This window comes from Salmo salar, chromosome ssa14, assembly GCF_905237065.1.
Source record: "Salmo salar chromosome ssa14, Ssal_v3.1, whole genome shotgun sequence".
Lineage (NCBI taxonomy): Eukaryota > Metazoa > Chordata > Actinopteri > Salmoniformes > Salmonidae > Salmo > Salmo salar.
Window position 1 is genome coordinate 89,735,977 of NC_059455.1, and position 27,968 is coordinate 89,763,944.

A 27,968-nucleotide genomic window follows, 5' to 3' on the forward strand; every position below is an offset into this window, starting at 1 on the left:
TGGAGGAGGGGCTGTGCCCAGGCCAGGCTGTCTGAGGTAGCTAGGTGCCATGTGAACCAGGCCTCTGTCTGTGGAGGAGGGGCTGTGCCCAGGCCAGGCTGTCTGAGGTAGCTAGGTGCCATGTAGCCCAGGCCTCTGTCTGTGGAGGAGGGGCTGTGCCCAGGGCTGTTGGGTAGCTAGGTGCCATGTAGCCCAGGCCTCTGTCTGTGGAGGAGGGGCTGTGCCCAGGCCAGGCTGTCTGAGGTAGCTAGGTGCCATGTAGCCCAGGCCTCTGTCTGTGGAGGAGGGGCTGTGCCCAGGCCAGGCTGTCTGAGGTAGCTAGGTGCCATGTAGCCCAGGCCTCTGTCTGTGGAGGAGGGGACATGTGTTGGGTGACAGAGACACCACGACATCACCTGACTAGTGATGTCGTCCTCACACACACACTAACAAATACGGCCACACACATACTGAAAGAGAATAGGAGGTGCCTGGAAGTCCCAGCTTTTCTGGCCTTCAATATTTTGCCCCCATCGCTCTAATGAGGGCTAGGCAGTACCGGTGAGCAGACACGCACGCACGCACGCACACACACACGCATGCACGCACACACACACCTCTAAGCAAGGCAACATCACAGGGCTGATTCATACCACCTACATCCCAATTACACTTCTCATCTGCAGACAGGGCAGGCACCACTTCTCATCTGCAGACAGGGCAGGCACCACTTCTCATCTGCAGACAGGACAGGCACCATTTCTCATCTGCAGACAGGACAGGCACCACTTTGGACTGCCTGATGTGTTGAAGAAAGGACACAGGGATGCTAATCATCTCTGATAGGCTGATGGTTTAGTACCTCCTGGTACCTCCTGCAGGCACCCTGAGGGGTGGCCATTCTGTCTCCAACGGGGTAGGTCTTAGTCCAAGAGCAATTACACACAACACACACACACACACACACACACACACACACACACACACACACACACACACACACACACACACACACACACACACACACACACACACACACACACACACACACACACACACACACACACACGCACTCATATGCAGTGACACCCACGCACACACAGTGACACACACACTTAAAAATAACTATTTATCCATGTATACTCCTCTTTTCAGGCTGTATTCATGTATTTCTTCAGAAGGACAAGATAAAGAGGTGACTGACCTCTCCCCTCCCTCCCACCTGTTGCAATCACCACTTCCTGTTTGGCCCTGCGCTACTTCCTGTTAACACCCACCGCGGGTGGTGTGTGTACACTGTGGTCTGTGTGTGTGTGTGTGTGTGTGTGTGTGTGTGTGTGTGTGTGTGTGTGTGTGTGTGTGTGTGTGTGTGTACTGCGGTGTGTATTGCAAAGCTCGCTGTATCACAGTTACTGCTGAGATAGAGTCCTGCACCGTTAGGCTGACACACATGGGCTCACATCACATATGTTTTAGGAGTGTTGACAACTTAACAGACTGATAATGAGCATGCTGTTAGAAAACATATTTTGGTATTTTTTTCATTAGTCCACTGTTGACGCAGTTTCACAATGTTTTACACGTCAGCAGTCAACTTTTCAAGATATTGGACTTTCAAGAAGCAGTGTCACCGGCCACATCATCCTGATGGTGAGAAAACCTGACTGCTGAAATGTAAAACATTTTGGGATTATATCAACAGTGGACTAATGACAAAAATAACAAAAGATGTATTTTGAGTGGATTTTCCCTTTAACCGTCTATAGAGTTGAAGGAAAATGAACACATGGAGCAACACAACACTTAAATGTGTGTTTAATTTGAACTCCTTTTCTACCTGTGATCTAATGAGATCAATCAAGTTGTGGATGCAGATTTCATGACGAGGTAGTCTGCGGATGTAGATTTAACGACGAGGTAGTCTGCGGATGTAGATTTAATGACGAGGTAGTCTGCGGATGTAGATTTAATGACGAGGTAGTCTGCGGATGTAGATTTAATGATGATGTAGTCTGCGGATGTAGATTTAATGATGATGTAGTCTGCGGATGTAGATTTAACGATGATGTAGTCTGCGGATGTAGATTTAACGATGATGTAGTCTGCGGATGTAGATTTAACGATGATGTAGGCTGCGGATGTAGATTTAACGATGATGTAGGCTGCGGATGTAGATTTCTTGACAAGGTAGGCTGCGGATGTAGATTTCTTGACGAGGTAGGCTGCGGATGTAGATTTCTTGACGAGGTAGTCTGTGGATGTACATTTAAATTATGAGGTAGTCTGTGGATGTAGGTGTAATTCCCTGACATCATCAGTGTTTCATAGGGCAGTCAGCCCGTCTGGTGATTCTCCTGGCGGAGTTCTTTACTCACATTGATCTCAGTAGATAGCTATCTGCTGACGGCTGGGCTGGCTTTGTGTGTGTGTGTGTGTGTGTGTGTGTGTGTGTGTGTGTGTGTGTGTGTGTGTGTGTGTGTGTGTGTGTCAGCAGTCCGCCACCCAGAGCTAGGCATCAGCTGGCTACCTACTTCAGAACACTCATGCTCCCAGCATGCATTGTCTCTTGTCCAATTAATAATACAATGCGGTCAACTTTCAAAAAATACAACAAAGTCGTCTTATAACGTTGGTCAAAACTGTATATGAGAAATGTTTGTGTTGTTCTTATTCAGAAACCTCCCCCCAGTGTTCTCATAACTCCAGATTGAGTTCATTCATCACTAGCAATGACAATGTGCAATTCTTGTGTAGAAAGCACTTCTTATTAAATTCATACAATTCTCATACAGTTTACTGTTCACAGAGGGCCAAATGAGTAATGAATGGAGGAGAACATTGCTAGGTGTAACAATGCTAGGTGTGAGGGACAACAAAATAGAGCAGGAAATGGTAGCGCTCAACACTAATGAATCACGCAGGCAGCACACCTCTGTTGAAAGGCCTCAGAAACATTACATCATCTGAAGTAATGAAAGGAGAGATACCTTCTGCTTTTTCAAAAGTTAGAGTTCAAAAACCTGTTGGTGAGTGTGTAGATAGAGGAGTGTGTGTAAAAAGATTTAATGTCACACTATAATTGGCTCTTCAGAAACCTTAAAGCCAACGTCTCTATGTTTCCATGGTTACCTTTGGCACAGGAGCTGTTTTTAGTTTGTGTGTTGTGCTGTGATTGACTGGTGTTCGCCTGGAGGTTGGACACACAGCAGGGCTACTGGAGAGGAACCATAGAGAATCACACAGTACATGATAGGGATGCCACCCAATCTGGCAACAATAGAGACACGACAGGGGAGAATTCCACCCAATCTGGCAACAATAGAGACACGGCAGGGGAGAATTCCACCCAATCTGGCAACAATAGGGACACGCAGGGGAGAATTCCACCCAATCTGGCAACAATAGAGACACGGCAGGGGAGAATTCCACCCAATCTGGCAACAATAGGGACACGCAGGGGAGAATTCCACCCAATCTGGCAACCGCAAAAGGGAGTACAGCCAGGGGGACTCAGAGGTGCAGGCAGATTAATATTAAAAGGACGTGTGTGTGTGTGTGTGTGTGTGTGTGTGTGTGTGTGTGTGTGTGTGTGTGTGTGTGTGCGCTCTCAAGGCCTTTGCTCTCAGCAAATATATATGAGACCTCAGAGGTCAAAAGGTCAAACCAGAGTAGTTGGCATTAAGGACGGTGTCCAAAACACTGGCAATCTATCTAGAACAGTGACAATCTATCTACAACACTGGTTGATGGTTGGAGAGTATGGTTCAGCTTTGATGGAAGGGTCCATAGCAACACTCATTAGCTGCTGTTGCTAGTGCGTGGGGAGGCTGGCTGAGCTGTCACGGAGTGTGTTGGCATGTGGGGGTGGCACAGAGGGCACAAAGAGAGGAGGAGGAGGAGTGGACGGGAGAGGGCAACGTTTTAACCCTCTCTGAAGCACTTCATGCTCTCTTAAGGCTCTCAGATGGAAGGGTTTTCACTCAGTATGCTGCCTCACAGATTGGGCTACAGCAGAATCTATCCAAGGCAGTGCAGGAACACAGTCTGCTCTGCAAGTATGGAAATACCTTGCTCATATGAAACTCCAACCGCCTCATGTACCTCTCGATGGTTTTGATTTGCTGCAGACAGAAATAGAACAAGCTAGAGTTAAAATGTGTTGGTGACAAGAGAAGATACTGTCAGTAAATCGTGCATCTATGCCTCTAAACCATGACAGCAGTTAAAACAGAGGGTAACATGATCAAAGAGGTTACACTTTCAGCTGAGAGAAGACTCGTTTACGGTAATCTAATCCCTCCTCTGACTTTACCTGGCAGGGAAGTTCATTAAATGTAAACACACACAAACACAAATGCACACACTTCAAAGATCCATCCCATCCCCACTATGACAGAAAGGTTAGGCAGGCCTTACCCTCCACTCACTCACCTTGTCAAGGTCATACAGGACTCCCTGGGGGGAAAAGCACACACACACACACACACACACACACACACACACACACACACACACACACACACACACACACACACACACACACACACACACACACACACACACACACACACACACACGTTAGTTACTCCACAGCATATGGAGGCACAGCTCACGTCTGCGCCATTAAACGCAAAGCATATTGCAGTTGTCTGACATCAAAAGGAATATGATTTCTATTAAAACAGCCTTCTCTCATGGAGAAGCTGTCTTCAGTTAGAAGAGCTGAAATGTGTTTGTTCTCTGACTAGCGTAGTAGCTACCAGCTTCAGAACCCAGATGACAGGCATCTTATGTGAAATGTCACGATGAAGATACAACACCATTATCACTAACAACATTATCATCAGACTAATTAGAATGAGGAGACATGAGGTTCGCTACACTAGCAGTGTTAATCAACCCAGTCCTCTGGGACTACCGTTTCCCATATCGGATCCCAACACCAGCACATCTGATTCATATCATGAAGGGCTTGATGAATAGCAGACTAGTCAAGGGCTTGATGAATAGCAGACTAGTCAAGGGCTTGATGAATAGCAGACTAGTCAAGGGCTTGATGAATAGCAGACTAGTCAAGGGCTTGATGAATAGTAGACTAGTTAAGGGCTTGATGAATAGCAGACTAGTCAAGGGCTTGATGAATAGCAGACTAGTCAAGGGCTTGATGAATAGCAGACTAGTCAAGGGCTTGATGAATAGTAGACTAGCCAAGGGCTTGATGAATAGCGGACTAGTCAAGGGCTTGATGAACAGCGGACTAGTCAAGGGCTTGATGAATAGCAGACTAGCCAAGGGCTTGATGAATAGCAGACTAGCCAAGGGCTTGATGAATAGCAGACTAGCCAAGGGCTTGATGAATAGCAGACTAGCCAAGGGCTTGATGAATAGCAGACTAGCCAAGGGCTTGATGAATAGCAGACTAGCCAAGGGCTTGATGAATAGCAGACTAATCAAGGGCTTGATGAACAGCAGACTAGTCAAGGGCTTGATGAACAGCAGACTAGTTTAATCAGATGTGCTAGCGGTTGGATAGATCCAACATGTGAAACGACAGGTCCCTGAGGACTGGGTTGAGAACCACTACACTACATACAAGTGTATAGGGCAGGGTTCCCCAACTGGCGGCCCGCGGGTCATTTTATTTGGTCCCCAGGTTTTCTGAGCCCCCCCCACCAAAACATTGTTGGACATAAAAAAACGGTTAAAACCCCAGCTAATCAGCTCCAAGTCATTTACATTTTGGAAATCTGTCCCAAAGTATTCCCACGCATAACAGGGAGATATATGTGATATAAGCAAGGTTTGAAATTATTATGTTTTAGTCAAATATTATATCTGTCTGGGCTTTATGCGGTCAATTTGCAGTCTACAAATGACTTGTGATAACGTTCCGGCCCCCTGACCATCCTCTCATGGCTGAATCTAGATGATGATCCCTGGTATAGGGTCTATGATGTATTTAGGATTGGACATACACTACAGTTAGTGTTAGTGTTGTTGATGACATCCTGTCTCACATCCTGTCTCACCAGTCTGGAGTTCCTCTTCATGTCCTTCATCAGAGAGGTGAGTTTGTCCAGCCCTGTCTGGTGCACCTCCAGATACTCACTGAGGGAGAGAAGGGGAGAGGGGGATGGTGGAGGGATGGGTAGAGGGGAGGGAGAGAGTGGGAGGAGGGAGATACGAGAGGGGGAGGGAGAGAGGTGACAAGAGGGAATGAAAATGGAGAAAGGGAGAGGGGAAACGAGAAGGGGAGAAGGGAAGAAAGGGAGAGAGAAAAGAAAAGGGAGGAGGAAGGGAGAGGAGAAGAGGAGGGAGGGAGAGGCAAGGGAGAGGCGAGGGATGGAGGGTGCGAAGCAGGGAGGGGCCATAACTTACTATACAGCTGTCAATACAGACATGTCACCAACGTTATCATATGGGCCATCTGTGTGTGTGTGTGTGTGTGTGTGTGTGTGTGTGTGTGTGTGTGTGTGTGTGTGTGTGTGTGTGCGCCCAAGGGATGGAAACTATGTGAGAGACGAGGCAGCATGTTTGAGTGATGAGAGGGGGAGGGAAAGAGAATGTGTGTATTAGCAACAGCTTCTATCTCCAAGCCATTAGACTGCTGAACAGCTAATCAAATGGCTACCTGGATGACTTGTTTTACACTGCTGCTACTCGCTGTTAATCTATGCATAGTCACTTTACCCCAACCTACATGTACATATTACCTCAAATACCTTAACTCACCTGTACCCCCTATATATAACCTCGTTATTGTTATTTTATTGTGTTACTTTTTTACTTTCGTTTATTTAGTAAATATTTTCTTAAAACTGCATTTTTGGTGGAGGGCTTGTAAGTAAGCATTTCACAGTAAGGTGACAAATAAAATGATTTGATTTAAAAAGAGAGGGAGAGGATAAATAGGGGTGTCAGTGGTATGTGTGTGTGTGTGTGTGTGTGTGTGTGTGGTAGGGATGGGAATTGCCAGGAAACTCACGATACAATGTTATCACCATACTTAGGTGACAATTTTTTATAACCTTATTTTAAATAGGGAGCCAATTTGTTTTCAGCACTTTTATTTCCATGTCTCTCTCTTGTCCCTCTGCAGCAGACATATACACTGCTCCAAAAAATAAAGGGAACACTTAAACAACACAATGTAACTCCAAGTCAATCACACTTCTGTGAAATCAAACTGTCCACTTAGGAAGCAACACTGATTGACAATAAATTTCACATGCTGTTGTGCAAATGGAATAGACAACAGGTGGAAATTATAGGCAATTAGCAAGACACCCCCAATAAAGGAGTGGTTCTGCAGGTGGGGACCACAGACCACTTCTCAGTTCCTATGCTTCCTGGCTGATGTTTTGGTCACTTTTGAATGCTGGCGGTGCTTTCACTCTAGTGGTAGCATGAGACGGAGTCTACAACCCACACAAGTGGCTCAGGAAGTGCAGCTCATCTAGGATGGCACATCAATGCGAGCTGTGGCAAGAAGGTTTGCTGTGTCTGTCAGCGTAGTGTCCAGAGCATGGAGGCACTACCAGGAGACAGGCCAGTACATCAGGAGACGTGGAGGAGGCCGTAGGAGGGCAACAACCCAGCAGCAGGACTGCTACCTCCGCCTTTGTGCAAGGAGGAGCAGGAGGAGCACTGCCAGAGCCCTGCAAAATGACCTCCAGCAGGCCACAAATGTGCATGTGTCTGCTCAAACGGTCAGAAACAGACTCCATGAGGGTGGTATGAGGGCCCGACGTCCACAGGTGGGGGTTGTGCTTACAGCCCAACACCGTGCAGGACGTTTGGCATTTGCCAGAGAACACCAAGATTGGCAAATGTGCTCGCCAGAGGTAGCCTGACTGCCATTAGGTACCGAGATGAGATCTTCAGACCCCATATGCTGGTGCGGTTGGCCCTGGGTTCCTCCTAATGCAAGACAATGCTAGACCTCATGTGGCTGGAGTGTGTCAGCAGTTCCTGCAAGACGAAGGCATTGATGCTATGGACTGGCCCGCCCGTTCCCCAGACCTGAATCCAATTGAGCACATCTGGGACATCATGTCTCGCTCCATTCACCAACACCACGTTGCACCACAGACTGTCCAGGAGTTGGCGGATGCTTTAGTCCAGGTCTGGGAGGAGATCCCTCAGGAGACCATCCGCCACCTCATCAGGAGCATGCCCAGGCGTTGTAGGGAGGTCATACAGGCACGTGGAGGCCACACACACTACTGAGCCTCATTTTGACTTGTTTTAAGGACATTACATCAACGTTGGGTCAGCCTGTAGTGTGGTTTTCCACTTTAATTTTGAGTGTGACTCCAAATCCAGACCTCCATGGGTTGATAAATTGGATTTCCATTGATTATTTTTGTGTGATTTTGTTGTCAGCACATTCAACTATGTAAAGAAAAAAGTATTTAATAAGATTTCATTCATTCAGATCTAGGATGTGTTATTTTAGTGTTCCCTTTATTTTTTTGAGCAGTATAGTATGATGAGCAATATGTTAGTAACATCGAAACTCAATAAAATCCCAGTATCGAGTCACAATACATATAGAATTTGGAGAATAGTGAGAATTGCAATACATATTGTATCTGGGGGACTGAGTGGCACAGCGGTTTAAGGCACTGCATCGCAGTGCTAGAGGCGTCACTACAGACCCGGAGTCGATCCAGGGCTGTATCACAACCGGCCGTGATCAGGAGTCCCATTGGGCAGTGCACAATTGGCACAACGTCGTCTGGGTTAGGGGAGGGTTTGGCCGGGGCAGGCCGTCATTGCAAATAAGAATTTGTTCTTCACTGACTTGCCTAGTTAAAAAGATGGAGAACAAGATATGAAGGTAAAATACTGGAGTTTTGGTGCAGGTACAGCCAACTAGTGCAAAATAACATTGCGATATTGTTAAAATGATATGATATATCATCAAAAATAATATGTAAATGTATTTTTCTGTTTGTGTGTGTGTGTGAGATAGATATATATATATATGTGTGTATGTGTGTATGTGTGTGTGTGTGTGTGTATGTGCTTACGCCAAGCCTTGTTTTAGGGCTCCATACACCTCCTCCACCCTCTCGGGTTTGGGCTCTCTGGAGCCGCTGCTGGCCTTGTGCCCTGACAGATGGGGCTTCTTTGGTTTGGATGTGGGCTTCTTCTGCACTGCAGAGTTCCCCATGAACGAGTTACACCTGGACACACACACAGAAACAAAGATCGGATGGTTTTCTTTGGGTCCTCAACAAAAGAAATAGTCACAAAGGAGGTCTTTTTTAGGTCAATACAGCCATTTTGACTACTCACTCCATATGAGTCATGCAGTTGTCTTTTCATAACAGGATACAGAAAAAGCACACACACACACACATCGCCTAGCGACAGCCCAATCTCCTAGCGACAGCCCTCACGGCAACCTGGCCCCAGTATAGTAGGCGGAGGGATAGGATTTTTTAAATGTATTTTATTTTTTATTTATTTCACCATTATTTAACCAGGTAGGCCAGTTGAGAACATTTTTACATTTACATCATTTAGCAGACCTGGCCAAGATAAAGCGAAGCAGTGCGACAAAAACAACAACACAGAGTTACACATAAACAACCGTACAGTCATCGGATGGGGGGTATCATCGGATGGGGCCACAGTGTCTTCTGATCCCTCCTGTCTCAGCCTCCAGTATTTATGCTGCAGTAGTTTATGTGTCGGGGGGCTAGGGTCAGTCTGTTACATCTGGAGTATTTCTCTTGTCCTATCCGGTGTCCTGTGTGTATTTAAATATGCTCTCTCTAATTCTCTCTTTCTCTCTTTCTGTCTTTCTCTCGGAGGACCTGAGCCCTAGGACCATGCCTCAGGACTACCTGGTATGATGACTCCTTGCTGTCCCCAGTCCACCTGGCCGTGCTGCTGCTCCAGTTTCAACTGTTCTGCCTGCGGCTATGGAACCCTGACCTGTTCACGGACGTGCTTGTTGCACCCTCGACAACTACTATGATTATTATTATTTGACCATGCTGGTCATTTATGAACATTTTAACATTTTAACATTTTGACCATGTTCTGTTTTAATATCCACCCTGCACAGCCAGAAGAGGACTGGCCACCCCTCATAGCCTGGTTCCTCTCTAGGTTTCTTCCTAGGTTTTTGGCCTTTCTAGGGAGTTTTTCCTAGGGAGTTTTTCCTAGCCACCGTGCTTCTTTCACATGCTTTGCTTGCTGTTTGGGGTTTTAGGCTGGGTTTCTGTACAGCACTTTGAGAATATCAGCTGATGTACGAAGGGCTATATAAAAATAAATTTGATTTGATTTGATTTGATAACACAGTAGTAAAATCTATGTACAGTGAGTGCAAATGTAGAAGAGTAGGGAGGTAAGGCAATAAATAGGCCATAGAGGCGAAATAATTACAATTTAGCATTAACACTGGAGTGATAGATGTGCAGATGATAATGTGCAAGTAGAGATATTGAGATATTGCAAAAGAGCAAGAGGATAACTGTACCCAACACATACAATTATCTGTAAGGTCCCTCAATCGAGTAGTGAATTTTCAACCACAAAGTCCAGGGAGGTTTTCCAATGCTTCGCAAAGAAGGGCACCAATTGGTAAAAAAGAAAGAAGCAGATATCGAATATCCCTTTGAGCATGGTGAAGTTATTAATTACACTTTGGATGGTGTATCAATACACCCAGTCACTACAAAGATACAGGCATCCTTCCTAACTCAGTTGCCAGAGAGGAAGGAAACTGCTCAGGGATTTCACCATGAAGCCAATGGTGATTTTATAACAGTTACAGTGTTTAATGGTTGCGATGTGAGAAAACTGAGGAGGGATCAACAACATTGTAGTTACTCCACAATACTAACCTCAATGACAGAGTGAAAGGCAGGAAGACTGTACAGAATAAAAGTATTCTAAAACATGCAACCTGTTGCAACTTGTTGTCCTGAATACAAAGTGTTATGTTTGGGGCAAATCCAACACAACATATCACTGAGTACCACTCTTCATATTTTCAAGTATGGTGGTGGCTGCATCATGTTATTGGAATGATTGTCATTGGCTAGGGAGTTTTTTAGTATAAATATAAATGGAATAGGGCCTCACGAGTGGCACAGCAGTCTAACGCACTGGATCGCAGAGCTAGAGGTGTCACTACAGAGCAGAGTTTGATCCCAGGCTGTGTTACAGCCAGCCGTGACCGGGAGACCCACGAAGCGGCGCACAATTGGCTCAGCATCATCCGGGTTAGGGGAGGGTTTGGCCGGCCGGGATTTCCTTGTCCCATTGCGCTCTAGCGACTCCTTGTGGCGGCCCGGCGCATGCACACTGACACGGCCGCCAGCTGTATGGTGTTTCCTCCAAAACATTGGTGCGGCTGGCTTCCGGGTTAAGTGAGCAGTGTGTCAAGAAGTAGTGCGGCTTGGCGGGGTTGTGTTTCGGAGGACGCACAGCCCGCAACTTTCGCCTCTCCCGAGTCCATACGGGAGTTACAGCGATGGGACAAGACTGAAACTATCAATTGGGAAGAAAAAAAGGTTAAAAGTACAAAAAAAATGTAACCGAATACAGCTATAATCACAGGCAAAATCCTAGAGGAAAACCTGGTTCAGTCTGCTTTCCAACAGACACTAGGGAACAAATTCACCTTTCAGCAGGACAATAACCTAAAACACAAGGCCAAAGCTACACTGGAGTTGCTTACCAAGTCGACATTGAATGTTCCTGAGTGGCGTAGTTATAGTTTTGACTTAAATTCGCTTCAAAATCTGTGGCAAGACTTGAAAATGGCTGTCTAGAAATTATCAACAACAACCTTGACAGAGCTTTAAGAATAAAAAAAAATAATAATGCCCAAATATTGTATACTGAAAAAAAAAACGCAACATGCAACAATTTCAACGATTTTAGTGAGTTACAGTTCATAAAAGGAAATCAGTCAATTCAAGTAAATTCATTAGGCCCTAATCTATGGCTTTCACATGACTGGGCAGGGGCGCAGCCATGGGTGTGCCTGGGAGGACATAGGCCAATTTGGGAGCCAGGCCCAAGGCCAGCCAATCAGTTTTTCCCCACAAAAGGGCTTTATTACAGACAGAAATACTCATCAGTTTCATCAGCTGTCCGGGTGCCTGGTCTCAGACGATCCCGCAGGCTCCCGAGTGCTGCAGCGGTCTAAGGCACTGCATCTCAGTGCTAGAGACGTCACTACAGACCCTGGTTCAGCGGTCTAAGGCACTGCATCTCAGTGCTAGAGACGTCACTACAGACCCTGGTTCAGCGGTCTAAGGCACTGCATCTCAGTGCTTGAGGCATCACTACAGACCCTGGTTCAGCGGTCTAAGGCACTGCATCTCAGTGCTAGAGGCGTCACTACAGACCCTGGTTCAGCGGTCTAAGGCACTGCATCTCAGTGCTAGAGGCGTCACTACAGACCCTGGTTCAGCGGTCTAAGGCACTGCATCTCAGTGCTAGAGGCGTCACTACAGACCCTGGTTCAGCGGTCTAAGGCACTGCATCTCAGTGCTAGAGGCGTCACTACAGACCCTGGTTCAGCGGTCTAAGGCACTGCATCTCAGTGCTAGAGGCGTCACTACAGACCCTGGTTCAGCGGTCTAAGGCACTGCATCTCAGTGCTTGAGGCATCACTACAGACACCCTGATTCGAATCCAGGCTGTATCACATCCGGCCGTGATTGGGAGTCCCATAGGGCGGTGCACAATTGGCCCAGCGTAGTCCTGGTTTGGCTGGTGTAGGCCGTCATTGTAAATAAGAATTTGTTCTTAACTGACTTGCCTAGTTAAATAAAGGTTAAATAAATATAAAATAAAAGGTGAAGAAGCTGGATGTGGAGGTCCTGGGCGTGGTCTGCGGTTGTGAGGCCAGTTGGACGTACTGCCAAATTCGCTGAAACAACATTGGAAGCAGCTTATGGTAGAGAAGAGAACATTAAATTCTCTGGCAACAGCTCTGGTGGACATTCCTGCAGTCAGCATGCCAATTGCACGCTCCCTAAAAACTTTAGACATCTGTGGCATTGTCTTGTGTGACAAAACTGCACATTTTACAGTAGCTTTCATTGTCCCCAGCACAAAGTGCACCTGTGTAATGATCATGGTGTTTAATCAGCTTCTTGACATGTCACACCTGTCAGACAGATGGACTATCTTGGTAAAGTAGAAATGCTCACTAACAGGGATGTAAACAAATGTGTGCACAAAATTTGAACGAAATAAGCATTTTCTGCATATGGAACATTTCTGGGAACTTTAATTTCAGCTCATGAAACATGGGACCAACACTTTACATGTTGCGTTTATATTTTTGTTCCGTATAGAAGCCAGGAGTGGAAAGCGCTTAGAGATTTACCCAAAAAGACTCACAGCTGTAATCGCCACCAAAGGTGGTTCTACAAAGTATTAGATAAATCATTCAGTTTTTCATTTTCAATAAATGTGCAAATATTTCTAAAAACATATTTTCACTTTGTCATTATGGGGCATTGTGTGTAATTGAGTGAGTTAAGAAAATCTATTTAATCCATTTTGAATTCAGGCTGCAACAACAGAATGTGGAATAAGTCAAGGGGTATGAATACTTTCTGAAGGCTCTGTAGCTACTTCCTTATAAACAGCAGGATTATGGGTACACAGTGACAGCAGATTCCTCTAAAAGTCAGAGCGTACCACATACTGCTGCCTGCCTGGAACCCAATGCTGTAAGACGCTCTGGAAAAGCTAAATTACTAACATGTAATGTAGAGCTTCCACAAATCTAGGTCAACGTGCAAAATGAGAGCACCGTGCTGCCTTGGGGTCACGCTAGTGTAGCTGGCTGCGCTACGTTCAGTAGGACACCGTGCATACACACACTTTGATGTTCTTGCCCCATTCCCTTGAGCTCCCTCATTATCTATGTGAGACACTCGTCTGACAGTCGCTCAACGCTTACCCAACGGATTCATGTAAAGTAATTGTTACATCCACAGTCAGAGAGGGAAGTATCTGTACAGTTTTAATGTCACATGCAGTACAGTGAAATGCCTGTTCTTACAAGCTCTAACGACAACAATCAATAACAATGCAATACTAAAAATAACAAGGTAGAACAAAAACACACAAAATATCAAATAAATTAAAAAGAAGAACATGATAAAGTAAGTCAGCATATTATATACAAGGTCAGTCAGTTCCAGTATCATATTTACAATGTGCAGGGATACTGGAGTGATAGAGGTAGATATGCTTCCAATGCTTCGCTAAAGAAGACTGAGGTCTGAGTTGAAAGCAGTTAACATCTCTCCTTCTCTCTCACCATATCTCTCTCTATATCACCATATCTCTCTCTCACCATCTTTCTCTCTATCACCATATCTCTCTCTTTCTCTATCACCATATCTCTCTCTCTCTCTATCACCATATCTCTCTCCCTATCACCATATCTCTCTCTCTCTCTCTCTCTCTCTCTCTCTCTCACCATATCTCTCTCTCTCACCATATCTCTCCCTATCACCATATCTCTCTCTCTCTCTCACCATATCTCTCTCCCTATCACCATATCTCTCTCTCTCTCTCACCATATCTCTCTCTCTCACCATATCTCTCTCTCTCACCATATCTCTCTCTCTCACCATATCTCTCTCTCTCTATCATCATATCTCTCTCTCTCTATCATCATATCTCTCTCTCTCTATCATCATATCTCTCTCTCTCTATCATCATATCTCTCTCTCTCTATCATCATATCTCTCTCTCTCTATCATCATATCTCTCTCTCTCTCTATCATCATATCTCTCTCTCTATCATCATATCTCTCTCTCTATCATCATATCTCTCTCTCTATCATCATATCTCTCTCTCTCTCTCTCTCTATCATCATATCTCTCTCTCTCTCTATCATCATATCTCTCTCTCTCTCACCATATCTCTCTCACCATATCTCTCTCTCTCTCACCATATCTCTCTCTCTCTCTCACCATATCTCTCTCTCTATCACCATATCTCTCTCTCTATCACCATATCTCTCTCTCTATCACCATATCTCTCTCTCTATCACCATATCTCTCTCTATCACCATATCTCTCTATCACCATATCTCTCTCTCACCATATCTCTCTCTCACCATCTCTCTCTCTCACCATCTCTCTCTCTCACCATCTCTCTCTATCATCATATCTCTCTCTATCATCATATCTCTCTCTCTCTCTATCATCATATCGCTCCCTATCACCATCTCTCTCTCACCATATCTCTCTCTCTCACCATCTCTCTCTCTATCACCATATCTCTCTCTCTATCACCATATCTCTCTCTCTATCACCATATCTCTCTCTCTATCACCATATATCTCTCTATCACCATATCTCTCTCTATCACCATATCTCTCTCTATCACCATATCTCTCTCTCACCATATCTCTCTCTCACCATATCTCTCTCTCACCATTCTCTCTCTCACCATCTCTCTCTCTCACCATCTCTCTCTCTCACCATCTCTCTCTCTCACCATCTCTCTCTATCATCATATCTCTCTCTATCATCATATCTCTCTCTATCATCATATCTCTCTCTATCATCATATCTCTCTCTCTCTCTATCATCATATCGCTCCTATCACCATCTCTCTCTCACCATCTCTCTCTCTCTATCATCATATCTCTCTCTCTATCACCATATCTCTCTCTCTCTATATCACCATATCTCTCTCTATATATATATATATATATATCACCATATCTCTCTCTCTCTCTCTATATCACCATATCTCTCTCTCTCTCTCTATATCACCATATCTCTCTCTCTCTATATATCACCATATCTCTCTCTCTCTCTATATATCACCATATCTCTCTCTCTATATCACCATATCTCTCTCTCTCTCTATATCACCATATCTCTCTCTCTCTCTATATCACCATATCTCTCTCTCTCTCTATATCACCATATCTCTCTCTCTCTATATCACCATATCTCTCTCTCTCTATATCACCATATCTCTCTCTCTCTATCACCATATCTCTCTCTCTCTATCACCATATCTCTCTCTCTCTCTCTATATCGCCATATATCTCTCTATATCACCATATCTCTCTCTCTATATATATATCACCATATCTCTCTCTCTCTATATATCACCATATCTCTCTCTCTCTATATCACCATATATATATATATATATATATATATATATCACCATATACAGTGGGGGGAAAAAGTATTTAGTCAGCCACCAATTGTTCCACCATAATTTGCAAATAAATTCATAAAAAAATCCTACAATGTGATTTTCTGGATTTTTCTCTCTCATTTTGTCTGTCATTGTTGACGTGTACCTATGATGAAAATTACAGGCCTCTCTCATCTTTTTAAGTGGGAGAACTTGCACAATTGGTGGCTGACTAAATACTTTTTTCCCCCACTGTATATCTCTCTCTATATCACCATATATATCTCTCTCTATCACCATATATATCTCTCTCTATCACCATATCTCTCTATGAATCACAACAGATGTTGGATACTGAAGCAGAGGTCTGTGATATCCTCCTATTGTCCAGACTGATACATTCAGGACAAACAGAAACGTGGGAAAAAGTGTGTAACTTGAACTTTTACACAAATCTCCTGACGTTGACATCAATGCATGATTTAAACTTACATTCCAGGTTATACACACACATGTATCAGGTAAGGATTCAGCCTTCTGTGTCTAAGAAAATCATTAGTTACGCTTAGGCAATGATCTAAGGTCAGCTTTGCATTTTCTCCACTAAGAGCTAAGGTTAGAATTGGGGTACAACACACTTATCCTAAATCTGTGCCTAGAAAGCCTTCAGGCCAATTTCCACCTCACTATTTCCTTACCTCGAGCGTCTCTCCTGTAGCGTGCTGAAGCCGGCGAAGGATTGGCTCCGGATGATCCCATTGGGTCCCCCAGGGGAGTGCGTTCCGGCCGCCATGATCTCTGGGACGCGGGATGACACTCCTAGAAAGTGAGAGAGAGAGAGAGAGAGAGAGAGAGAGAGAGTGAGAGAATGAGAGAGCAAGAGAGAGAGAGGGGGATTGGGCTACAGTAACATGAGCTTCAGGAAACTAACAGAGATAGATATAATTGAGCCGTAGAGTGGAACTGGACAGACAGAGAGCCAGACAGACAGACAGAGAGCCAGACAGACAAACAGAGAGCCAGACAGACAAACAGAGAGCCAGACAGACAAACAGAGAGCCAGACAGACAAACAGAGAGCCAGACAGACAAACAGAGAGCCAGAGAGACAAACAGAGAGCCAGACAGACAAACAGAGAGCCAGAGAGCCAGAGAGCCAGACAGACAGACAGACAGACAGACAGACAGACAGACAGACAGACAGACAGACAGACAGACAGACAGACAGACAGACAGACAGACAGACAGACAGACAGACAGACAGACAGACAGACAGACAGACAGACAGACGAAGTCTACAGAAGAACTGGTAAGAGGATCAGTATGTATTTAAACTCTTCAGTGACAGAATATCAAAGGGAGACCATTATGGGCCACACGGTACAAAGGACACTGTAATAAGATTGGTATGTCAGAGAGAGGAGACAGACATGTCAATTCTGAATCTGAATGTTGCTAGTCTGCATCTCAGCCTGAAGTCATCATCTATTTACAGTAGATGGAAACCATTCTACCCTTTATGTAACGTGTTGAGAAAACAGGAGCCCTTTCTGAACTCTGTCCTTGGTCAATGAGAAGCATTTTTCAAGTCTACATCTATTGTCCTCCTGACTCCTTGAAGAGTGGCTTCACATTCTCCTTTCTCTGGTCCTCTAGTCATGCACCTTGGTTGGAGAGTGAGGTAGCAATACCGTGGTTTGCTTTGCTCTGTCATTGTCCTTGTTAACACATTCTAGAGACAGGCTAGTAGGAGTCTAGAATCTAGACAACTACTGTTATATGCCCTCCATTTCAATATTTAGCCAAACCGCGCTGTCAGACTTCAAACTGGCAAGAAGACTATTTGTTAGAGACGTTTAATGACTCGCTAGAAACCTGGCACAACATAGAAACACAGGAGAGAGGAGTGGACGCATATAGCACACTGATAATGATGTTTAACAGCAACCCCCAGACCCAGAACGGACTAAAGCACAGTGTGCTGTACAGTATCTTAGAGTCTGTCCTGTCCACACACACACACACACACACACACACACACACACACACACACACACACACACACACACACACACACACACACACACACACACACACACACACACACACACACACACACACGCTGATCACAGATGTGGGAAACGAACGCAGGACGCCGAGAGCAGGGCTCAATCTGAGACTGTATGAACTAGAGCTAAACAGACTTTACAGTAACAGTATCAGCTCTCTCTGTCCCTGCCTCTCTCAGAAACACAGCTGGATTAGAGAGTCACACTTTACAGTAACAGTATCAGCTCTCTCTGTCCCTGCCTCTCTCAGAAACACAGCTGGGTTAGAGAGTCACTCTTTACAGTAACAGTATCAGCTCTCTCTGTCCCTGCCTCACCCAGAAACACAGCTGGATTAGAGAGTCACACTTTACAGTAACAGTATCAGCTCTCTCTGTCCCTGCCTCACCCAGAAACACAGCTGGATTAGAGAGTCACACTTTACAGTAACAGTATCAGCTCTCTCTGTCCCTGCCTCACCCAGAAACACAGCTGGGTTAGAGAGTCACACTTTACAGTAACAGTATCAGCTCTCTCTGTCCCTGCCTCACCCAGAAACACAGCTGGATTAGAGAGTCACACTTTACAGTAACAGTATCAGCTCTCTCTGTCCCTGCCTCACCCAGAAACACAGCTGGATTAGAGAGTCACACTTTACAGTAACAGTATCAGCTCTCTCTGTCCCTGCCTCACCCAGAAACACAGCTGGGTTAGAGAGTCACACTTTACAGTAACAGTATCAGCTCTCTCTGTCCCTGCCTCACCCAGAAACACAGCTGGGTTAGAGAGTCACACTTTACAGTAACAGCAGGGTAATTCCACAGTAATGGAATTACGCTGAGACTCCAATGTTTCACTTTAAAATGTATGCCAAACAAAAAACATGGATTTCAAAGTTTAACAAACTATAAAAGAAACTCTATGCACAATGACTACTTTGAACAATTTACACAATATCAAACAAACAAAAACATTTACTTGAAAAAACTGTGCAGATGCAAAATTTGGTAACAGAATTAAGGTCAAATCTCCTTCAGTTTTATTATATTACCAAAATGTGTATCTGCACAGTTCTTCCTGTAAATGTGTTTTTGTCAAATGTTCAGCAGAAATTGTTAAAAATAGTCAGTGTGCATAGAGTTCTGTGATTTGTTAAACTTTGAAATCAATGGTTTTTGTTTAGTATACATTTTAAAGTGTAAAATCAGTCTCAGCGTAACTCCGTTACCACGGAATTGCCCAGTACCAGCCCTCTCTGTCCCTGCCTCACCCAAACAGAGCTGGAGCACAGTGGAAACATTCTCCTACACAGTATAGGCTAACAGCTAAACCTATAATATGTTTACAGTAAAAGGCTGTAAGCCTAACCACCTCTGTGTTTGGAAGAGGGTAGGCTTTCCCTGGGTGAGTAGCAGAAATCCAGACTGTATCACAACAGGTCGTGATTGGGAGTCCCATAGGGCGGCGCACACTTGGCCCAGCGTCGTCTGGTGTAGTTCGTCATTGTAAATAAGAATTTGTTCTTAACTGACTTGCCTAGTTAAATAGAGGTTAAATAAAAAATAAAAATAAAATAGTAATAATAAAATAATCCACTACTCTCTCCAGTCAATAGAAGCTTATAGGGGAGTATTCAATTTGCTGTCCCCAGCAACATGACACCATGCCTGGGCCCAGCACGGAGAGACGTGACAGTGAGACGGAGAGACGTGACAGTGAGACGGAGAGACGTGACAGTGAGACGCGACAGTGAGACGGAGAGACGTGACAGTGAGACGGAGAGACGTGACAGTGAGACGCGACAGTGAGACGGAGAGACGCGACAGTGAGACGGAGAGACGTGACAGTGAGACGGAGAGACGTGACAGTGAGACGGAGAGACGTGACAGTGAGCCCAGGAGCGGGCCAGACAAAGGCCCTGCGCCACGCTGTGCACAGGACCAAGGAAACACTAGATGTTGTTTTTCTGTGGAGGGACAATAGTAGAGGTCAGATATGGCCTTTAAGAACATAATGTATAAGGTTATATGATCTAAACTCCTATTCTGAGACTCTTTGTGACTACAGGCCCTGCCTGATGTGTGGTAAAACTAGAGCAATGATTGACAGGTCAATTAGACATCTCTGCTAAAGAGGCTGGGTATGACCACTCAAATATTCAGACATTAATATGCTCTTATCAGTCTATCTGGTTGGTATCGATGGCTTTTTTTTGATGATGTGATGTCATACAAGAACCCAAACAGTTTGACCAGAGACTGACCCACTGTAGCCAACACCAGGAGATGTTGAGACAAAACGAGAAGGAAAAAGGGTACAAGTGGGTAGTGTGTCTATTTCAGGGTACAAGTGGGTAGTGTGTCTATTTGAGGGTACAAGTGTGGGTCTAAAGTGAGAGTCTACAGGAGATTCTGGACTGAATCTTTGCAGTTCTCATAGTACTCTGTTTCCACACAACAGTAGAAAATGACTAAAAGCACATCTTCAGATATCATTTGCAGGCTTGATGTTAAACAGCGTGCTGTTCTCTGTGGTTGACTGCTCTGTCTGAAAGCCTTGCTCCTAGACAGAGGGGGAGGCTGGCTAACTAAATGACAGAACCTTCGTCATCATCCAGTGTTCAGAGTTCTGACTGAGCCTTTCTAACAGCCTTGTAGAAGTCGTTCATTTGAAAACACTTCCGTGAGCAGGAGAACAAATGAAAGCCTGGTGAATGGATGTACAGAGGGTAACGATGACTCCGAACTAAATGAATAGAATGGTTTCAGATTGAATTTCTTGCATCTTTTGATACCACTTCCATTCAACCCCACATCTTGCCAAATGGCAAAGTCAAGAATGGAGAACAGAGCCTAAAGCTGACTCAGAGGGGGGAGTATACGGCGTGGTTAGTGTGTTGGGGTAGTCAGAGGGGGGAGTATACGGCGTGGTTAGCGTGTTGGGGTAGTCAGAGGCGGGAGTATACGGTGTGGTTAGCGTGTTGGGGTAGTCAGAGGCGGGAGTATACGGCGTGGTTAGCGTGGTTAACCTGTTAGGGTAGTCAGAGGCGGGAGTATACGTCGTGGTTAGCGTGTTGGGGTAGTCAGAGGGGGGAGTATACGGCGTGGTTAGCGTGTTGGGGTAGTCAGAGGCGGGAGTATACGGCGTGGTTAGCGTGTTGGGGTAGTCAGAGGCGGGAGTATACGGCGTGGTTAGCGTGTTGGGGTAGTCAGAGGCGGGAGTATATGGCGTGGTTAGTGTGTTGGGGTAGTCAGACGGGGGAGTATACGGCGTGGTTAGTGTGTTGGGGTAGTCAGAGGGGGAGTATACGGCGTGGTTAGTGTGTTGGGGTAGTCAGAGGCGGGAGTATACGGCGTGGTTAGCGTGTTAGGGTAGTCAGAGGGGGGAATATACGGCGTGGTTAGCGTGGTTAGCGTGTTGGGGTTGTCAGAGGCGGGAGTATACGGCGTGGTTAGTGTGTTGGGGTAGTCAGAGGCGGGAGTATACGGCGTGGTTAGTGTGTTGGGGTAGTCAGAGGCGGGAGTATACGGTGTGGTTAGCGTGTTAGGGTACTCAGAGGGGGGAGTATACGGCGTGGTTAGCGTGGTTAGTGTGTTGGGGTAGTCAGAGGCGGGAGTATACGGCGTGGTTAGCGTGTTGGGGTAGTCAGAGGGGGGAGTATACGCGTGGTTAGTGTGTTGGGGTAGTCAGAGGGGGGAGTATACGGCGTGGTTAGCGTGTTGGGGTAGTCAGAGGCGGGAGTATACAACTAGGTTAATGTGTTGGGGTAGTCAGAGGCGGGAGTATACGGCGTGGTTAGGGTACTCAGAGGCGGGTGTATACGGCGTGGTTAGCGTGTTGGGGTAGTCAGAGGCGGGAGTATACGGCGTGGTTAGTGTGTTGGGGTAGTCAGAGGCGGGAGTATACGGCGTGGTTAGTGTGTTGGGGTAGTCAGAGGCAGGAGTATACGGCGTGGTTAGCGTGTTAGGGTAGTCAGAGGGGGGAGTATACGGCGTGGTTAGCGTGTTAGGGTACTCAGAGGGGGGAGTATACGGCGTGGTTAGCGTGGTTAGTGTGTTGGGGTAGTCAGAGGCGGGAGTATACGGCGTGGTTAGCGTGTTGGGGTAGTCAGAGGGGGGAGTATACGCGTGGTTAGTGTGTTGGGGTAGTCAGAGGGGGGAGTATACGTCGTGGTTAGCGTGTTGGGGTAGTCAGAGGCGGGAGTATACAACTAGGTTAATGTGTTGGGGTAGTCAGAGGCGGGAGTATACGGCGTGGTTAGGGTACTCAGAGGCGGGTGTATACGGCGTGGTTAGCGTGTTGGGGTAGTCAGAGGCGGGAGTATACGGCGTGGTTAGTGTGTTGGGGTAGTCAGAGGCGGGAGTATACGGCGTGGTTAGTGTGTTGGGGTAGTCAGAGGCAGGAGTATACGGCGTGGTTAGCGTGTTAGGGTAGTCAGAGGGGGGAGTATACGGCGTGGTTAGCGTGGTTAGCGTGTTGGGGTAGTCAGAGGCGGGAGTATACGGCGTGGTTAGTCTGTTAGGGTAGTCAGAGGCGAGGGGGATACGGCGTGGTTAGCGTGTTGGGGTAGTCAGAGGCGGGAGTATACGGCGTGGTTAGCGTGTTGGGGTAGTCAGAGGCGGGAGTATACGGCGTGGTTAGCGTGTTGGGGTAGTCAGAGGGGGGAGTATACGGCGTGGTTAGCGTGTTGGGGTACTCAGAGGGGGGAGTATACGGCGTGGTTAGCGTGTTGGGGTAGTCAGAGGCGGGAGTATACGGCGTGGTTAGCGTGTTGGGGTAGTCAGAGGCGGGAGTATACGGCGTGGTTAGCGTGTTGGGGTAGTCAGAGGCGGGTGTATACGGCGTGGTTAGCGTGTTGGGGTAGTCAGAGGGGGAGTATACGGCGTGGTTAGCGTGTTGGGGTACTCAGAGGCGGGAGTATACGGCGTGGTTAGCGTGTTGGGGTAGTCAGAGGGGGGAGTATACGGCGTGGTTAGCGTGTTTAGTGTGTTGGGGTAGTCAGAGGCGGGAGTATACGGCGTGGTTAGTGTGTTGGGGTAGTCAGAGGGGGGAGTATACGGCGTGGTTAGCGTGTTTAGTGTGTTGGGGTAGTCAGAGGCGGGAGTATACGGCGTGGTTAGTGTGTTGGGGTAGTCAGAGGGGGAGTATACGGCGTGGTTAGCGTGTTGGGTAGTCAGAGGGGAGTATACGGCGTGGTTAGGTGGGTAGTCAGAGGGGGAGTATACGGCGTGGTTAGCGTGTTGGGGTAGTCAGAGAGGGGGAGTCAGAGGCGGGAGTATACGGCGTGGTTAGCGTGTTAGGGTAGTCAGAGGCGGGAGTATACGGCGTGGTTAGTGTGTTGGGGTAGTCAGAGGCGGGAGTATACGGCGTGGTTAGTGTGTTGGGGTAGTCAGAGGGGGGAGTATACGGCGTGGTTAGCGTGGTTAGCGTGTTGGGGTAGTCAGAGGGGGGAGTATACGGCGTGGTTAGCGTGTTGGGGTAGTCAGAGGGGGGAGTATACGGCGTGGTTAGCGTGTTGGGGTAGTCAGAGGGGGGAGTATACGGCGTGGTTAGCGTGGTTAGCGTGGTTAGCGTGGTTAGCGTGTTGGGGTAGTCTAAGGAGAGACAACATTGAGGACTGGAGGGCAAACTGTCCTAAGTATCTTAACCGAAAGTGACATGTAAGTTTCAACACCACATTATGCCAAACACTTCTAGAACCCTGAATACATTAACTCATCTATTCTACAGATGATCTATTCTCTATTTTCCATCTACAAGTTTAAAACTAGTATGAGAGAGAAACTGGAGAGAAATAGACCAGAATCCACTTAATCAACTAGCCTGTTTTCGAAGTTCAGTTTTAACATCAACCTGGAGAGAACATCTGGAATGAACCGTATGCCTGTCGTCCATCCAAATTCATGTCAAAGCAGACTTTCACATCCAGTAAACATCACTACTCACTCTCACCTCAAAAACAAACTACAGCTAACTACGTGTCAGGTCAGGAGCAAAGACTAATCTAAACATCCCCTCACACTGAACAATAAACACAGCAGAAAGAAACGTTAGTTGAACCAACCAGTGAGACAAGCCCCTCCCTCAAAGCGTGGGGTCCTGTTCATAAGGATACGCCGTAGCAAAACCTTCTGCAACAGAAAAGTGTTTCTTATTGGAAGTTCAGGGAGTACTGATAAAACCTCCCCGTTTCAGATTGTTCTCTTCTGTTTTGTGTTTAGTGAAAATTACCCAGCTTCACCCCTCTTCCCACCAATAGTGAGCAGCTTCACCCCTCTTCCCACCAATAGTGAGCAGCTTCACCCTCTTCCCACCAATAGTGAGCAGCTTCACCCTCTTCCCACCAATAGTGAGCAGCTTCACCCTCTTCCCACCAATAGTGAGCAGCTTCACCCTCTTTCCACCAATAGTGAGCAGCTTCACCCCTCTTCCCACCAACAGAGAGCCTTTCATAAAACACAACGCATCTCTTCCTGAATCCGGATGCATTCCGGGACAGACACTGGGTGGCCCGGTTGAATGAGGCTGCCAGTCAGTCAGTAAGGCTATTGAGGGCTTCTCAGTCACACAACCTTGCATGCCCCATGAGGAGGGGGACTGGGGGGGGGGACATCAGAGGGGTGACAGGGGCCTCTCATGGGTACAAGTCTGATCAGTATGTTAACCAGCAGCCTGGCACAAACCCCTAGAGACATGCATTGGGTGGGGGGTGAAGCAATGGGCTGATGCAATGAGTCATGGAGGGCGTGAGGGAGGAGAGGAAGAAGGGAGGAGAGGAGGAAGAAGGGAGGAGAGGAGGAAACTGACATCCTGAGGACCAGACTCATCATGCACACACATCTCCCTCTCCTCTTCTTCCCTCTCCTCTTCCTCCATCAGTTGCTCTCCCCCTCCTTTTCCTCCCTTTCAGTACTCAGACTGAAAATCAGACAATCATTCTCTTACACACTCACAGCCCTATTCTTTTCAGTATTCTAACCACAGTTCTCTCCAGTCCACTTCACTCTCCTTTCCTTCTCTTACATGTTAGTCATTTAGCAGACGCTTTTATCCAGAGCGTACATTTTCATACTTTTTCCTTCTGGTCCCCCATGGGAATCAAACCCACAACCCTGGAGTTGCAAGCACCATGCTCTACTAACTGAGCCACATGGGATTCTAATAGAAGTGTTTTTGTTACTCTCTGTCTCGCTCAGACACACACACACACACACACACACACACACACACACACACACACACACACACACACACACACACACACACACACACACAGACGAATAATGCCGGCAGTGGTTGTGTGTGTGTGAGTAACGTTAAAAACTCAGCCCAAAGTGTTGGTTAACAGCCGGAGGCAAATTTTATATGCCTGTATAAATTTGTATCTCCATAGCAACAGCAGACAATACGGGATGTGTTATGTAAAACAACATAGTTATTGTGGGTCTCACTCTGACAGTGAAGTGGTCTGGGGTCTGAAGTCTTCTCCCTCGGTGTCACACACACACACACACACACACACACACACACACACACACACACTCTGACAGTGAAGTGGGAGGCCACCTCTGGTCTGGGGTCTGAAGTCTTCCTCTTCTCCCTCGGTGTCTTCCTTCCACAACCCCATTAGATAGGAGTACAGCCCTCTAGACAACGAAGCCAACCAGGAACACTGAAGATGTGTTTTAATCTCATAAGTAATGACCACTAAAACCCCTCAATGTCATTACCACGCTCGTCCCAGCCGGGAAGCTACAGCCCCTATAACCTCAGCCATCTCCATGGTGACCCAGCCAATCAAGTAGCATTAGCTCAGGGTTCGATGTGAACCACATACAGACTAGTGGTGACCTTCCATACGCATTTGCTCATTGTAGAAGTGGTCAGAAAGTGACTTTTGGGACCTGAATACCAAAACATTCAAGAGATAAAGGTGCTCAAAGCTGATGTATTCTGCATACCCCACCATACCATGAGACATCCACGTCTTCATCACCGGAAAAGATAAACAGTTGAGATTGATATTATTTAAATAATTCCAAGGTTGTCAAACTAGAACAATGGAAAAAAGGTACATGCAAACGCACTTCAGCCTAGCTTAAACAAAAAGGGTCCGGTGCTGAACAGAGGGCCTGAAAATCCCCCCAAAACATTCCTTACCCCAGAATACTTCAACTGGTGACTATCAGGGAGAATAAAGAAACAGGAGCCCTCTGTTGCTGCATCAATCTGACAGATGGAGAGACAAACAGTAGGTTTACGTTTCGGCATGAATGGCCTTCATCAGAGCCTTGAGCAGGACAAAATGTGGGAGGCACCTCGCAGGGGAGTGTCCCACTCGTCATGTCAATACTGTCCGTAGTAGTAGCAACTACACAGGTTATTCACACACCAGTATGATCCTTATTTAAGATTCCTACACATACATTCCACTTGAATAACAAAAGACAGGAATAAACAAAGAAAAAGGTATTTACAAAAAAATATGAGAAATAGAGCTGTTCATTCAGACCCTTTGGCTCGACGCAATCTACTGTAAGCAGTGGATCCAAAGTGTCTCTCTCTGTAACAATATCCTCACTATACTGCCAGCTCTGGAGGAAACAGAATGTCAAGGTGGTGTCACGCATGTGTGTAGGAACGGACCAACGGACCAAGGAACGGACCAAGGCACGTGAGTATCATTCCACATCTTTAATATATTGTGAAACTTAGCCAAACAAACAATAAACAAAACACAAACCGTGACGACAGAGGTGCAACATGCACCAACTCAAAATAATCTCCCACAAACACAAGTGGGAAAAACAACTACTTAAATATGATCCCCAATTAGAGACAACGATGACCAGCTGCCTCTAATTGGGAATCATACAAAAACCCCAACATAGAAAAAAGAAACTAGAACACAACATAGAAAAATAAACTAGATAAACCCCCAGTCACGCCCTGACTTACTCTACCATAGAAAATATGAGCACGCTATGGTCAGGATGTGACAGTACCGGACCGGGGGCCCTCGCTGGAGGCTCCGTGCCATGGATCATCTCTGGAGGCTTCGTGCCATGGATCATCACTACAGGCTCCGGGCCATGGATCATCACTGGAGGCTTCGTGCCATGGATCATCACTGGAGGCTTCGGAACATGGATCATCACTAGAGGCTTCGGAACATGGATCATCACTGGAGGCTGGGTGCGTGGAGCAGGCACAACACGTCCTGGTTGGATACCCACTTTAGCTCGGTAAGTGTGGAGAGCTGGCACAGGACGCACTGGGTTGTGAAGGCGCACTGGAGGCATAGTGCATAGAGCCGGCGCAGGATACCCTGGGCCGTGGAGGCGGACTGGAGGTCTGGAGCGTAAAGCTGGCAAAACGCGTCCTGGCTGAATACCCCCTGTCGCACGGCAAGTGCGGGGAGCTGGCACAGGCCGCACTGGGTCGTGCTGGCAAACTGGGGATACCGTGCGTAGAGCTGGCGCAGGATATCCTGGGCCGAAGAGACGCGCCAGAGACCAGGAGCGCTGAGCCGGCACAATCCGTCCTGGCTGAATGCCCACTCTAGCACGGCAAATGCGAGGCGCAGGGACAGAGCGCACCGGGCTATGAATGCACACTGGAGATACAGTGCGCATCACCGCATAACCCGGTGCCTGACTGGTCACACGCTCCCCACGGTAAGCACGGGGAGTTGGCTCAGGTCTAAACCCTGACTCCGCCAATCTCCGTGTACCCCACCCCCCAATTTTTTTTGGAGCTGCCTCTCGGGCTTCCGTC

At 46.6% G+C, this 27,968-nt stretch overlaps 1 protein-coding gene across 5 annotated transcripts in view; it reads right to left on the minus strand.

Annotated features, from left to right (window-relative positions):
- Nucleotides 1-27,968, minus strand: part of LOC106570560 (rho family-interacting cell polarization regulator 2) — a 96,145-nt gene that overhangs the window by 23,803 nt on the left and 44,374 nt on the right. For 3 of the 5 annotated variants that reach the window (XM_045694930.1, XM_045694927.1, XM_045694929.1), the window contains exons 2-6: nt 16,843-16,963; nt 9,015-9,170; nt 5,997-6,087; nt 4,411-4,434; nt 4,047-4,100 (exon numbers count right to left, since the gene is read on the minus strand). In XM_045694930.1, the coding sequence (XP_045550886.1) occupies nt 4,047-4,100; nt 4,411-4,434; nt 5,997-6,087; nt 9,015-9,170; nt 16,843-16,963 (446 nt within the window). The remainder of the gene's footprint in view (nt 1-4,046; nt 4,101-4,410; nt 4,435-5,996; nt 6,088-9,014; nt 9,171-16,842; nt 16,964-27,968) is intronic. The other 2 variants (XM_045694931.1, XM_045694928.1) reach the window with 1 other exon arrangement.